We start from the raw sequence: 15,242 nt of genomic DNA, 5'->3' as shown, positions 1-15,242 counted from the left end.
CTGGCAAGTCTCTTGGTCCTGACAAGTCTCTTGGTCCTAACAAGTCTCTTGGTCCTGACAAGTCTCTTGGTCCTAACAAGTCTCTTGGTCCTGACCATAGGTCCTGACAAGTCTCTTGGTCCTGGCTAATCCCTGGCAGCTGAGAGACTCCTGCTCCCCCCTGGCTCTCAGAGCAGTGTCTCACCTGCACTGTCTGCACCTCCTCCTGCCTCTCAGCCAGCTCCTGTCCCAGCTGCTCCTTCTCTCTGGCAGCAGACGCCGCCTCCTCCTCCACCCTCAGCCTCTCCATCTCCACCTGACAACGACACGAGGGGTGACATAATGTGAACGACTTTACCATGATTGTTCTGCACTCATGTGCATTCCTGTAATGCGTGTAGCAGAAGCCAAGCTCAGAAGTTCTCACAGTCCACCAACATGTTTCTATCATTACAAGATGATTTGTACAATATGTGAATAAGGACATGAATATGTGGGAAATGGAACAAGCTAAATTACGCCAATGACACAAACTGCAGTGTGATGAACAGCTAATTATCTTGATGCTCTCCTACCGAATGGATTATTATAACTGCACATTAATGTAACTTAACGCTTTCGGCGACTGCCCGTCCTGATCCGGGATGTGGCAGAAGGCTTCTGAGCGACACTATACACATATTCGTATCTGTGCTTCCAGCAGCTCCAGAATTGACTCTGAGATGCTTTTAATTACATTTAAAGCCCTTTCAGGTTTGGCTCACTCATATATTTAAGATGGTAGACCTCATATTCAGCATCAAGACTTTTCAGGTCTCCTGACAAAAAAGCTGTTTAATGTTCTTGGGTCCCTCTAAATAGCGACTGTGCTTTTACTGTTTCAGCTGACACTATGAAGCTGCTTCTCATCGCCAATCAGACCTTTACGTTGTTTGCATTGTTATAACCTCAACTGTTCTTTATGATACATCCTACGTGCCTCATTTGTGAAATAGTTTGAATACCCTTAGTTGGATTACAAAGTTAAAGGGATAGTTAGGATTTTTGTACAAGTGGGGTTTTCTATTGTTGGTGTATTAGATGATGGCTGGCACACCCCCAGTTTGGGAGATAAGAAATGTGCTGCTGCAACAGGGGCAGCAGTGTTTAGGACACAAACAAACGTATATCAGTTTCAGTTGACTCTATATCTAGAATATTGTCACTGCTTCAGCTAGCCACCAGACATCATTTTTTATCAGGAACAATTGGAGTTATTATAAATATAGCGTACACTTAAACTGATGTTTTTTTGGATATTTTTATTTTTGGATGGGCCTTTTTTAGGAGGCTCAAATGTGCTTTGCTGCTTCAATCCACAGCAGCACTTCATACTCCTGGTTCTTCTGTCTTCTTTTCCATACTCCTGGTGTGACAACCACTATGTACTGTGGGTAATACACTGACTATGGATAAGTGCCTCATACAACCCCTCTTTATACAAATGTTAACTATCCCTTTAAGAATAAAGTCACTTTGGGAAATATGGCCCTCTGTTTCCAGTTGTATGCAAAGCTAAGCCCACCAACTGCTGACAGTAGATTCATAAAAAAGCATCCACTGCTGTTTATCTTTTTATCATACTCTCAATAAGAAAGAGACGTAATCATTTTTCCAACACGTCAAACAATTCATAAAGTATACAGCAGTGCAGCTTATAGAGCAGCTCACCTTCTCCAGAGTCTTTCTGAGCCCCGACTTGTCTTTACCAAGGCGCGTTAGCACCCTCTCCATATCTGCTCTCTCACTCTGTAGCTTTTGCAAAGAACTCTGCAGATTGGTGACCTTGTCCTGGAGTTCCTGCTTGTCTCGCTGAAGCTGCTGGGAGCCCCCCAGGGCCTGCAGCTCGCCTTCCTGCTGTTGCTTCAGGCTCTGGTACACATTCATTACATTACATTACATTACATTACATTGCATTTAGCTGACGCTTTTATCCAAAGCGACTTACAATAAGTACATTCGACCAGGAAGACACAACCTTGAAGAAAACAGAATCATATAAGTACATCAGGTTTCATAGAGCCAAACACTTCAAGTGCTACTCAACTGGCTTTAGATAAGCCAGTCCTTTATTAGTATAAAAGTGCTTCGTTAATAGTTCTAACGCTCGAAGTGGAGTCGAAAGAGATGAGTTTTCAGTTTGCGCCGGAAGATGTGCAAGCTATCTGCCGTCTTGATGTCAATGGGGAGCTCATTCCACCATCCTGGAGCCAGGATAGCAAACCCACGTGTTTTCGCCGATGGGAACTTGGGTCCCCCTCGCAGCGAGGGTGCAACGAGTCGTTTGGCTGATGCAGAGCGTAGTGCACGCGCTGGGGTGTACGGTTTAACCATGTCCTGGATGTAGGAAGGGCCAGATCTATTCGCAGCATGGTAAGCAAGTACCAGTGTCTTGAAGTGGATTCTAGCAGTTACCGGAAGCCAGTGAAGGGAGCGGAGGAGCGGAGTGGTGTGGGAGAATTTAGGAAGGTTGAAGACCAGACGAGCCGCTGCATTCTGGATGAGCTGCAGAGGTCGGATGGCACATGCAGGTAGACCAGCCAGGAGGGAGTTGCAGTAGTCTAGGCGTGAGATGACGAGAGCCTGGACCAGAACCTGAGTCGCTTTCTGAGTCAGCTGGGGACGTATCTTCCTGATGTTGTAAAGCGTGTATCTGCAGCAACGGGTTGTAGCAGCGATGTTTGCAGTGAAGGACAGGTTGTTATCTAGGGTCACACCCAGATTCCTTGCAGTCTGAGTCGGGGAAACAACTGAGGTGCCGATGTTGATTGTTTGGTCAAGAGTGGGACAATATTTTCCCGGAAGGAAGAGCAGCTCAGTCTTGTCAAGGTTGAGCTTGAGGTGATGAGCAGACATCCACTGAGAGATGTCTGCTAGACAAGCAGAGATGCGTGCGACGACCTGGGTCTCTGAGCGGGGAAAGGACAGAATTAATTTGGTGTCGTCAGCGTAGCAGTGGTATGAAAAACCATGCGGGCTAATGACTGATCCGAGCGAGTTTGTGTACAGGGAGAAGAGGAGGGGACCAAGAACAGAGCCCTGAGGGACCCCTGTAGTTAATTGACAAGGGTCGGACTCAGACCCTCTCCAAGTTACCCTGTAGGTACGGTCTTTGAGGTATGAGGTGAGGAGGGAAGGTGCAGAGCCTGAAACTCCAAGTTTTTGGAGAGTGCGAAGGAGGATCTGATGATTCACCGTGTCGAATGCAGCAGACAGGTCCAATAGGATGATGACAGAGGAGAGGGATGCAGTTTTGGCAGTGTGCAGTTCCTCCGTGACAGCAATGAGAGCAGTTTCTGTGGAGTGACCTGCCTTGAAACCAGACTGGTGCGGATCCAGAAGGTTGTTCTGATTGAGATAACAGGAGAGTTGTTTAAAGACAGCGCGTTCAAGTGATTTAGACAGGAACGGGAGTAGAGAGACAGGCCTGTAGTTTATAACATCAGACGGGTTGAGAGTGGGTTTCTTTAGGAGAGGGTTTACTCTTGCCTCCTTGAGACTGTTTGGAAAGTGACCAGAAGTTAGAGAAGTGTTGATGAATGGGTGAGAAACGGTTAGAATATCAGGAGCGATAGTCTGAAGGAGGTTTGAAGGGATAGGGTCCAGAGGACAGGTGGTAGGGCGGGCAGAGGTAATGAGGTAAGAACCTCACTTGGAGAGAGAGGGGAAAAGGAGGTAAGTGTGTTGGTGGAAGGAAGGTCTGGTGACCCAGCGGTGAGTAAAGGTGAGTCAGAGAAAGAAGAGCGAATATCATCAACCTTTTTTTCAAAGTGCATTTAGTGCGTTTACATGACATTACATGACATCACATGTCACTTGTTAGACGCTTTTATCCAAAGCGACTCACATACTCAACACTGTGGACAATCCCCACAGGAGCAAATTGGGGTGAAGAGTCTCAGGGACACAACGACATGCTGACTGCAGTGGGGTTTGAACCTGTGACCCCCTAATCCCAACACCAACGCACAACCCACTGCACCACACGCCTCATCCATACAAATAAACATCAAAATGGAGCCTCGACCGCTGTAACCTTCCGTTGCACTTTAACCTCAGCGTGACTCACCTCCTTCAGTGCCCTGTTATGTTTCTCCAGCTCAGAACTTTGTATCTCTAGGTGGTCTTGGGCTCTTCGAAGGCTCTGGGTCTGCTCGGTTAGTGTGTGGTTCATCCTCTTTCTCTCTGAAAGGGTATCTCGTGTTTTATCCAAACGTTCCTAGGGGCACACACACATGTTAAAATGCAATAATATATCATGGGTGGATGATGAGATGATTGGTCATGGGCACAGACATGCCAACTCTCCTAGAAAGGGGCCAAAGACAGAGACGTAACAGTTGTTCAATAGTTACTTATTGTTCTTGTTGTTCATTCAAAACAAATCATTCAAACATGATTTTTTACTGACCCTTTATTTCTCCCTTTCCCTTATGTTTTGTGTCTTTTTAAAGTCCTTGACATATTGTTGAATGTCGGGGTAAGTGTTGGGATTTTGCTTTCGCTTTTTACTGCACTGACCTGACAGCTTTTGAGCAAACCCAGAGATGTATACCAAGCAATGTCATGTTTTTGTTTGCTCGGTATCTTTAAAGTGCAGTCCCAAACTGAGGCCGGAAAGCTCTCCTGAGAAGCTCTTGGAGAATGAGCATTTTATCGCTCAGTCTTTGAGGTCATTCAGGAAAACCACAAATGTAAATAAGAAATGCTCAGTGTGTAGCTGAAAAGGTAACATAGCTGCACTGTAACTCAACACAGCAATGAACGCATGGCTATTCATCTTATTTGGAAGTTTCAATGAAATCTCCTTATGTTAAGAGAGGGGAAATGCTTACAAAAACAAATACACAGTGAACATGATTTGTTTTGTGTTACTGAAGTGTTTTCTCTTCCCTGTACCTGCAGCAGCCTCCGGCCCTGCTCACTGGCTGTCAGAGCCCTCTGCAGCTGAGAGGTCTGCTCCTGCAGGGCCCCGCTGCTGCTCCTGTTGTCACTGAGGCTGTTGGACAGTTTGTGGAGCTGTTCTCTCAGCTGGCTCTCATGCTGCTCAGCGCGAGCCAGTGATGTGACCAACCGCTCCTCGCTGACCCTCAGCGTGGCACCGCGGTCCTCGCTCTCTCCCAGCTTCCTCCTCAGCTCTGTCAGTCTCTCCTGCAGGGCCCCTGACTCTGCCTCCAGTTCTGCGGCCCTGAGCTGGGCCCTCTGCAGCTCTCCTTCCAGAGTGCGCTGGGAGAGCTCAAGACAGCTCAGCCTGCCCTCTGCTGCTTGTAGAGACTCCTTTAGATTCTGCTGTTCTACTTTTGCACGTGATTGTAAACCCTGAAAGAGCTCCAGCTTGTCCTGCAGAGGAATGGACAAAGAGTTCATCAATTGTCAGTGAAGATGTTGTATGCTGTTTTAGTCAATCCTTCAGTCTCACATTAATTAAAAAGGTTTTCTTGTGTCCTTAAAGGAAACAAATTCCTGCATCAACTGCAATCAAATGATAACCAATTCATTCATTCTCAGAATTTTGACCGTCCATTATCTTGATTCCAGTTTCTTTACACAACCATTGTTGTTTTTGTATGAAGAAATCACACAAACATTCATTGTTTTCCCATATATTAAATGAAAGCTGGAATTATTTTGGATTTGTCAATGATTAGCATGTTTGGGGCTGAAACCAGGTAGAAAGCACGGTTTGACCATTTTGTGAAAATGACTGTTAAAAATAGTAAGAACTCTAATTCAATCATTTTGAATTTACGGCTCTAAATGAAAAGTCTGATATACTGTAATAGAAAGCATAATTTTATGCTCCATTGAACATGGTTTGAATTGGGAAATGTTTCTCCTTAAGAGTTTCTGTAGTTCGGCTACACAATTCTTTGATACTTATTACACAGCTTAGTTGAATACTCGATTCTCATCGGTCAATTTGGACATTTCAGCGGTTGTTAATAATCATTGAGTTGATAACATACCACTGCTATGCAAACTAATGACAGTTTCTAAGGAGGATCAAGGGAGAGAAGGAAAGAGGTTACAATACCTTACAGACGTTTGTACGCTGTGTAATGGACATTTTTTTTCTTAGCGGAACTTAAGCAATACGATAATTTTTAAGTTTTCAATTAATATTGGATTTAAATATAAATAAAAAGCCAAATATGTGCCTTGTCAGACACAAGTGTTAAATCTTTCTCATTGACTTCTACATACTTGCAGTGCCCTGGACTCGGCCTCAGCAGCTTGCAGACCAGTCCTGAATCGAGCTACCTCCGCTTCAAGGTGTCTCTTCTCCCTCTCTGTGCGACATGCTACTTTTTCCTGCAAGGAAAGGGCTGTCTGCGTCTCTTGCAAGCACTCTGACATCTCTCTTTTTCCTGGAACAATATTTGAAATATTTGCTGTGTGTATATAAAGAATAATAAACAAATATTGACTGTGTTTGTAGGATTCACTGCTTTTCTTACCCTGCTCTGATTGCTTCAAGGTATCCTGAAGTTCAAGCAGCTGTGTGGCTGACTTCTCCTGGCTGCCACAGAGCCCTGTTATCTGCTGATTTAGACCAACTATCTGAGCCCAGGCTTCATCCTAGGGGAATAACACATGATCAGAGCTCAAAAGGTGCCAAAAGATTATTCTGAAATATTAACACACAAATGCAACAAGTGAACTCAATTCAAGATTGTTGAAGTGATTTGGTGGTCTAAAAAGCAAAACCGGCTTTAGGTCCACAATCCCACTAATAGAGATTCACCTGTTAAGCACTGAGCCTGTTTTCAGGTCTCAGGCTCGAAAATGACATTCCCAGAACAAATGACCATATCTTCCCTTCTAAAAGGGTTACATTAATAATCTTTTCTCTCAAAGCAAGGTTACATCTGTGAGTTGGATGTAGAAGTGTCAGAATCAATATAGATGTTTTTATTTTAAAGTAAATTCAGATTGAACACAGTAAATTGTAAATGATTGTGTCAGTCCAAAAAAACAAAACTGCTTATAGTGAAAACCACCCTTGAATGATGGGATGGTAGACTAAAAGCTTTAGGAATCCAAAGTACAACATATAATAAGTACCCTGTATCAAGATTGATGCAAAACAAGTGAAATTTGACCTATTTAGAGAGGTTTAGCAACAAAAAAACCCACTTCTGGGGTAATTTGGGTGGATTTTACCTATCTCTGGCCACCCTTGGTCGATTTTGAATGGAATCGAGGGAAAGTTTCACATACACACACACACGTTACCAAATAAGGAGTGAGAGTGATGCATGGCCAAAACCGGAAGCTGCATACAGCAGCTAACTTTTTTTCTCCAATTTTTACATAAAAATGGAATTATGGATTATAAATCATTTTTTCAAAGCGACAGACACATTAATTGAACACTATGGATTAGCCCTCAGCAGCATTTTTATTGTTTTAATGCCATTGAACACGACTTTTGATCAGAATAACAGCCAAGATAAGAGATGTCCCCTAAATGCTCCGTAAAGCTCCATGTTGTGATGTCTGTGTTTGCTTCCCCTGTCGCGAGTTCGGATCACTCAGTGATGATACTATACCTATATAATCTGTGGAGTCTCAGCTTTAATAGGATATCTTGTATGTGCAGCTATGATAAGTAATAAGGGTATCTTTATCTTGAGTTCTGTGCCAAAGTCAGTTTGCATTTTTTCGCTCAGGGGTCATTTAGACGCTTTTTATGAGACCTGTGCTTTGTTTTGGTAAAAATGGTTTGTATCTTCAGTTAGCTGAGATTCTTCCCGTTAATCTGGTATAACACATTAATAGGTTTCATAAATGTTAAGAAGCCCTGAGACACATTCTCGAAAATAAACGTTCACTTGCGCCGATCGGGGGGGCCCTCGTACTTAAGAGGTTAAAGGTCACCTATTATGCAAAATCCACTTTTTCATGTCTTTGATACATCAACATGTGTCCCCTCTGTTTAAAGAGATTACGAAAGTTTCAGGAAAAAAGATTCTCTCACTTTTTGTCCCGATCTATTTATATAAAAACCTGTCTGAAAATGAGCTGATCAGATTTTGGCCACTATACTAAAGTAAAAGACAGAGAATCAGCACTTTTGAAAAAGGCCGTAAATAGAGGGGTATGAAGCATGGCTACAATGTACGAGCTGTTTGGTATTTCGAGCCAAACACTTCAGAGACAGGTTTTGTATATATCTGAGACCAATAATATATTGATCAAAAACTGTATGATAGGGGACCTTTAAGTTATTAATACATTCAGATGTACCCTGTCTCTTTGTGTGTCCCTGAGTTCCTGCTGGAATTCCCGCAGGACTGAATGCAATGAGTCAACGTCCAGCTCTTCATCTTCACCATGCGCCAAGGACAGCACCGATCCATCTGTCTCACTGTCGCCCCCTAACCAAAGAACACACTTATTAGTGGTTCTTCCCTATTGCAAAAAAGAATCTTAAAAGTGCAAGACGCTATAGTACCTTTTCCTTGCAGGTGTTTCCTCCAGGGAGAGGAAGACTGTCTACGGGACCCAGGTGTGCCTGACAGAATGATTTGGCTGATGCCAAGAGTTTGGCGCAGAGCTGAATACAGCCTCGCCAACTTCAGCTCCAGGTCCCTGCGTTTGGCATCGGCCAGGCCCAGCTGCTCCTCCAGGCCGTGGACTCTGCTTTCAGCAAAGCCAACCTGCCCAGAGAGTTCCGTTACCTTGTTCTTGGCATCTTCCAGGGCTTCCTCCAGCTGGGCGGTGGTTTCTCTGTGCCTGCGGTCTCTTTGCTGCTGATGAGCTTCTCTGTCCTGCAGCAGCTCACAGTTCTGATGCTCCGATGTCTCCAGTTCCACCACGCGGCGCTGCAGACCTGAGACCTGAACAAACACACAGAACAGCATCACCACACAAACCTAATAGTATATACTAATCATGCAACTATATGATACTGTGGATTATGTCATATCTAGCATACAGGTTATAAGAAAGAAACAAATGTAAGAAAAAAACCTCCTGTACATAGCACGTAGAAAGATTTGTTTATTTAAAGCAAAACCAGTAGCACTTAGAATGTTCTTTTTTAAAGCTATTGTACTTACAGGATGGTGCTGGTTTGAGTTTGTTTCTTTATGGTTGAATGCAAATATTGTAGCTAAGTTGCTTTGGATAAGAACATCAGTTAAATCAAATGTAATGTAATAACTTATGGAGGAAAGAAGCTGCAAAAATGAAAATTGACTCAATAACTTGTGCCAAACATAAGAGCGAAGAAAATGGATAGTAAAATTGACAATAATTAATTTAAAAATGGTGACACAAGTTGTGACTTCTGTTTTAGTTTGCTTCTTTATTTATTTAAATCTTGTATAAATCACCATTTTATTTTTGTATTTACTATATAATGTGTTATTTGTTTACATTGTATGATAAGCAGGGAGAATAAGGTTGAATTGAATTTTGTGGTAGGTTTTATGAAAGATTTGAAGAGTGTTTGCAGTACTATGGGCAAAATGATAGGAACTGCAACTGCAGTGCAAACGGTGTTTAACAACACTGAAGGGTAATTCTTGAAGAAACAGGCCCTCAGTGTTATCTAGCGACGAACACTTCACTGTGTAAATAAAAGGGACATGGTTTCTGGAAAGGGCTAATGTGCTTTGAGTTGACAACGTGTTCACTGACAAGGTTTCTAAACCGTTTCATCAGATATTAAGGGGGAAAAGAGTCATTGTTGAGGCATAGACTGAAACAACAATATACTTTGGACATGTCTCTGCTTTTATAGCAAAGCTTCTCAACTAAGCTCAGATGTTTAGATATCTGTTGTATTTAGTTTGAAAAAGATACATGAACCAGACTTCAAGTACCTCATTCTAATGTAATCCATTTGGAGTTGCCCTCATGCTTACGCCCCCCCAGGTAAGGGGTCATGGGACTAAAGATGGCAAAACAAATATATTTTATAGAATATATTCTGACCTTTCCAGTACTGTACCTAGTGTATCAAAACGGCGAGTAACATTATATATTTTTGCAATGAAATCAAGTTACCTAATAAACCGCAGTTCAAATATATTTTACAAAATATTGAAAACTTAAGCTAAACCATCACTGTAATATAAAGTGTCTTTTTGTTCATGTTTTCTGTCTTTGCATAAGTATGGCAGGTATTCAAAGGTGGAATGTTTGCTCTAGTATGTTGTTAACAGAGCTGAAGGCCATCTACCTCATTCAGCGCTGCTTCTCTGCCAGCCTCACACTCCAGCACTCTCTGCCTGAGAGAGAAAGCCTCGCGCCGAGCTTCCTCCTCCTTCTGCTCCTCCTGACACACTAGGGCCTGCAGCTCTCGCAGCTCCTGTTTCTGATGGCTGTCCTCGCCTTTAAGGACCTTAACCTGCTCATAGTAACAAAGCACATGGTACTTGAAGGTAATCCTTTATTTAAAATAAATCAGATGGAAAGCTGTTAGCTCAATAATCTTTCACCTGTCTGCGCAGCTCCTGCAGGTTTCTGCGAGCTTGCAGGCGAGACTTCTCCAGCTCTCTCAGACTGCTCCGGAGAGTGGTTACCTCTTGGAGCATGGAGTTCCCACATTCCTCTGAGACAGACACTTTCTGATCCCTCTCCTCAAATGCTCGTCTCAATCTAGTCAATAGATTAATAAAGTTCGAAAGACAAAATCTCCATTCATGATGAACAAACTCAGAAAATAAACTGAATAGAAGAAAAATCTGCAGTTCCATGTGACAGCCATACCTGTTGTTGTCACTCTCTGCTCTCTTGATAAAAGCTCTCAGCTCCTGGTTAGAGGCTTGTATAGCCTCTTTCTCTCTGGTCCCGTCTCCCATTAGCCTTCTCAGGTCAAGAGCCTCTTTCCGTTGCTTGTCCCGTTCCTGTACACACTCCTGGAGCTCTCTGTGAGCCTCCATCAGCTCAGTCCGTGCTTTAATAAGTCCATCCTTTGCCTCCTGCAGCTGCCAGCGAAGGCCCTCCAACTTCATGTCCAGATGATGGAGAACGAAAAAGGCATGAAATGTCAATATAAGGATAAATTAGTAGGTCTAATGGGTGAACAGTAAACCTCTTATTATCTCTTCCAAGCATAAGTTAAATTGCTCCTTTGAGATTCGTCCACAGTATACAATGTATAACATGTCTAATATATGTCATATTTAATGTAAAGTGCTTTGAGCACTTGGAAAAGCGCTAAAATAAATACAATTAATTAGGATTATTATAAGTGTTAATCAGAGTATGTGTACTACATAAGTAGTAGTATGTGTACTACTTATCAACTTAATATGTTTACATTTATGACTGTCCTGTATGATCAAGGACCTCTTGTCGTTGCAGTGATTTCATTTGAAAATCTTCATTTTTAAACAACTAAATACCTTCACTGACAGCTGATTCCTCACTCCTCCTATCAAGCTGCTTCAGTAGCAAAAGGCATGTACTGTCTAGGCTAAAAACAAACCTTATGTTACCTGTGGAGGGCCACATTTTGGTATTTAAGGTGGCTCATACAATGCCTTTCATAGAACAGTTTGGAATCATTTTAAACTGGAGCCTCAGCAGATTCATTCCTCTCCTGATATGAAATGAACCACTACAGTTAGGCACAATATAAGATGAATAAAACTCAACGTATTATCTTCGTTGCAATCTTGACTGTAAAGGATATATATCATATATCATGGTTTACAGAGGAGATCATTAGAACTTTAAAAAAGAAAAAAAGTCTTCAACAGCTGTTAATAACTGTCTGTTTTCAACATTATTCCATAACCAAACACAATAAAGTCTTTATGTTCTGTAAAATCTTTAAGTTACATCTAAAGATTAAGCACATGTATGTAATAATGAAAATTGAAAAGGAAAAACCCTTCAGCTAACTATAGGACTGATTTGGGATCAGATAATGCATAAGAGCTCCATTGTTTGTAACCTCAACATCTCCTATTCTAATCACCTGACACCGTATGACCTATATACATATACATATGTTTTAAGGCAATATGTTGTGCGCAGCAAGAGGAATAGGGAGGACAGAGCTTATCAGGGCATGGATAAGAGCCAGTAGGCCTGCAGCCAGGTGCTGTCTTTCCCCGTCTGCGGCTCGCAGCGTGAACTTCCTCAGAGAGCAACATGATAAACAGCAGACCCCACGGGAGGGGAGGGGGAGGATGAGGAGCAGGATGAAGAGGAAGAGTGTTATGTTCAGAGGCCACACAAGATGTTTTTTCTCATAAACTCTAATGTGAGAAAAAACAAGCCAGTGCTGATCTTGCCAATTATACTTTATTTTATCTTATTTAGTGGAGGGTTGCGGAGGAGAAGGGCAGGGAATATGAGGGCAGCAGTGTTGTGTTATGTGGATGGGAGAGGGGGACCTGGAGTTCCAGTGGAGCCAGCCTCTCGCTGCTGCAAGCGAGAAAATAAACACTCCCCCACCGGCTTATTTACACAAGGGGTTAACTCAAACTTTGATTTCATATTATGGTATCAAGGATTGTATCCCCCACCCTCTCACTCTCTTGTCTTCCCTCTCTTTCTTACTTTTCATGCTCAGTAGCTCTCTGTCACATACTCTCACTCGTGCTTTGTCAGTGTCTGACATGAGAATCCAGAGATGGGATTAGGGAAAATAATCAAACAAGAAAAATAGCAAGCGGGGCGGCCAAATATGACAGTGTTGCTGATGCTTGACTTGATATATGGTAGGGGAGTGCTGTCCAAACCTCAAAACCCTACTGCTCTGGCTCCACACAACCTCATTCACAATACTTTGACAAGACTAAGGAGCGGAGTGAAGACAAGAAGATCCTCAGTTTTGCTTTTTCATTGAAACCAAAAAGTCCCACATAGATAAACAATACCCTTTTCCAGGGAAAACAGTCTTTTAAATGAAGGCCTGGTGAGGCCCTCATAACCCTGCAGTTATATCTTAATGAGGTGACTGTGAGCTTGTTATTTTACTAAAACGCCCAGTGACCCTGTGGCTACAATCCTGACCTGAGGCAACCCCATGAGATGAGATTTACAGCTCTTATTTGGCTCTGGGAGGTATGTCACTGGGCCAAAATTATAGTCTTTAATTGCTCATTTATGTTTATATTAAAGTCAATGGAACTACATTTTCCTCCAGTGAACTTGACAGGAAAAAGATGCAGAGCGTGTGCTGAGAGGTAGTCTTAAGATTGGACACCACCTCTCCTTGTGTGATTTGGCCCTACACTCTGCACCTGATGGCACTGCTAGTAAAGCTCCTTGGCAGTGGCCAATGTCAACAGCACCCTATGGTAAATGGCTCTCCCTCACACTGGTACTAATTGGTGCAAACTCCCCTCACGTTAGAAGAAGATCCATGGTATCCTATCCTATGCCAAGCCAAACAAGCCTTTCATTTCCCATCAATTTCTGCGATCCTGCATTAAGAACCGCCTCTGGTGACCTACAAACTACATATAATATGATTTGTTTATTAAATCACTGATTATATAAAAATGCTATCATTCACTTGAAGGGTCACTTTTGGTACTTTTCATCAGTTCATCAGTTCTTTGTTTAGTGTTGAGAAAGAGCGCTGCATTCACAGTGTATTCTACACCGTCAATGTACATCCACTAAAAGTACTTGTTTTTGCAAATTAAAGGCTGAGATTGTAATTGTATGACCTGATAACATTAAGGAAAAGATCCTATAAGGAAATAAAACATTTTCTTACATTTAGCTTTTCCCTAATATTGTGTATAACTGAGTCTAATTTAAGGAGAAGAATAGTGTATGTTTATACTTAAAGAAAAGGCTGAAAATATGTTCAAAGTGCTTACCTCCTGTTGTGTATGTTCTCTCAGTTGGTATAACTCTTTTACCTGCTCAATTAGACTCCTCTTAGCATTCTCATGGGAGTTCAAAGACTCCTCAAATTGAGACCTCAAATCATGCAGCTCAGACCGGAGGACAGCCGTTGCATTCTGGAACACAAATCGGTTGGTATGTGAAAAATAAGAAAAGAGAAACAGGCCAATGTGACCCTGCCATATATTATATTGATACCTTATATATATACCTTTTACACTATATATATATATATATACCTTATCCTGCTCGTGTTTGTTGCGTGCCTCCCTCTGCATGCACTCGAGCTTCATGCCTGCTGTGGCTAGCTCCTGCTGCAGGGCTGCTAGCTTCTCCGTCAGGGCGGCCTTCTCTGCCTCCTTCTGGGACAAAGCCTGGTAACGACAGATTGCGAGGTCAGGGTCATTTATTATAGAGCTCACTAAAAAGTTTGGCCATGGGGACTGGGACAAAAAGAAGCGATATAGTGCTTGAGAGAAACTTCCACTGAAGGACAAAGAATGGACCTGGCGTCTTGCATAAGGGTTTTGAAGGATTTATGGCTCTTGATTGACAGACTGTACAGTGGCAACTGTGAAGGCAACACTGGGTATGCGTTTATTATTTATCATAATATTCATCTGTTTAGAAGTCAAGTCTACCAGACTAGACTTACACCCGTGTCATGTCTACATTTGTGTGTAGACCGCTATTTTTATATATGTATTGATATGTCTTTTTTTATTTTATACCTCTTAAAGTGTGTTTATGTGTCTATATCTGTGTGTGCGTGTGCGTGTGTGCGTGCGTGCGTGTGGTGTGCGTGTGTGCGTGCGTGCGTGTGTGTGTGTGTATGTGTGTGTGTGTGTGTATGTATGTGTGTGTGTGTATGTGTGTGTGTGTGTATGTGTGTGTGTATGTATATATATATGGATGGATGGATATCTGTATGGATGTATGTGCGTATACAGTATACTGTATTTATATAGGTGGGTGTTCCGGTGTGAATGTATGTATACAGTATATACATATATGTATATATTTGTATATGTTCTTATTATTGGGGACGGTGAGAAACCGAATTTCGATCTCCCTCACACAGAGAAATTGATAAAAAAGATGACTTTGATTCTCTAGTACTTGACCTATCTTAAAAATACATTTCATAGGTTCATAAACATTCCAGAAAAACCTATGAAGACCACCTCACAGACCTGTTGCTTTTCACTCTCAGCCTGCAGGAGGCTTTGGTTGAAGTCCTGCTGCAGCCGGGCCACTTCCTCCTGCACCTGTTGTAGCTCCTTCTGGCTGAGCGCTCGCTGCTCCTCACACTGTCTGCGCAGCTGCTCCTCTGCCTGCTCCCGCTCAACTGTCAGCTCCGCGTATTGTTGCTCCTGTCACCCACCAAACACATACAC

The 15,242-nt window shown here is 42.5% G+C and overlaps 1 protein-coding gene across 5 annotated transcripts in view; it reads right to left on the bottom strand.

The window, feature by feature from the left end:
* Window positions 1-15,242, bottom strand: part of crocc2 (ciliary rootlet coiled-coil, rootletin family member 2) — a 71,933-nt gene that overhangs the window by 4,835 nt on the left and 51,856 nt on the right. For 4 of the 5 annotated variants that reach the window (XM_034235625.1, XM_034235628.1, XM_034235624.1 and 1 more), the window contains exons 21-34: window positions 15,039-15,218; window positions 14,085-14,219; window positions 13,818-13,961; window positions 10,741-10,979; window positions 10,470-10,629; window positions 10,211-10,378; window positions 8,477-8,861; window positions 8,269-8,399; window positions 6,477-6,597; window positions 6,223-6,386; window positions 4,918-5,358; window positions 4,088-4,237; window positions 1,690-1,890; window positions 185-295 (exon numbers count right to left, since the gene is read on the bottom strand). In XM_034235625.1, the coding sequence (XP_034091516.1) occupies window positions 185-295; window positions 1,690-1,890; window positions 4,088-4,237; window positions 4,918-5,358; window positions 6,223-6,386; window positions 6,477-6,597; window positions 8,269-8,399; window positions 8,477-8,861; window positions 10,211-10,378; window positions 10,470-10,629; window positions 10,741-10,979; window positions 13,818-13,961; window positions 14,085-14,219; window positions 15,039-15,218 (2,730 nt within the window). The remainder of the gene's footprint in view (window positions 1-184; window positions 296-1,689; window positions 1,891-4,087; window positions 4,238-4,917; window positions 5,359-6,222; window positions 6,387-6,476; window positions 6,598-8,268; window positions 8,400-8,476; window positions 8,862-10,210; window positions 10,379-10,469; window positions 10,630-10,740; window positions 10,980-13,817; window positions 13,962-14,084; window positions 14,220-15,038; window positions 15,219-15,242) is intronic. The other variant, XM_034235627.1, reaches the window with a different exon arrangement.

The sequence above is a fragment of the Gymnodraco acuticeps genome, unplaced genomic scaffold (assembly GCF_902827175.1).
Source record: "Gymnodraco acuticeps unplaced genomic scaffold, fGymAcu1.1, whole genome shotgun sequence".
In the NCBI taxonomy this organism is placed as follows: Eukaryota; Metazoa; Chordata; class Actinopteri; order Perciformes; family Bathydraconidae; genus Gymnodraco; species Gymnodraco acuticeps.
Note: the sequence above shows the minus strand (reverse complement) of the source record. Positions and strands in the feature narration are given on the sequence as shown.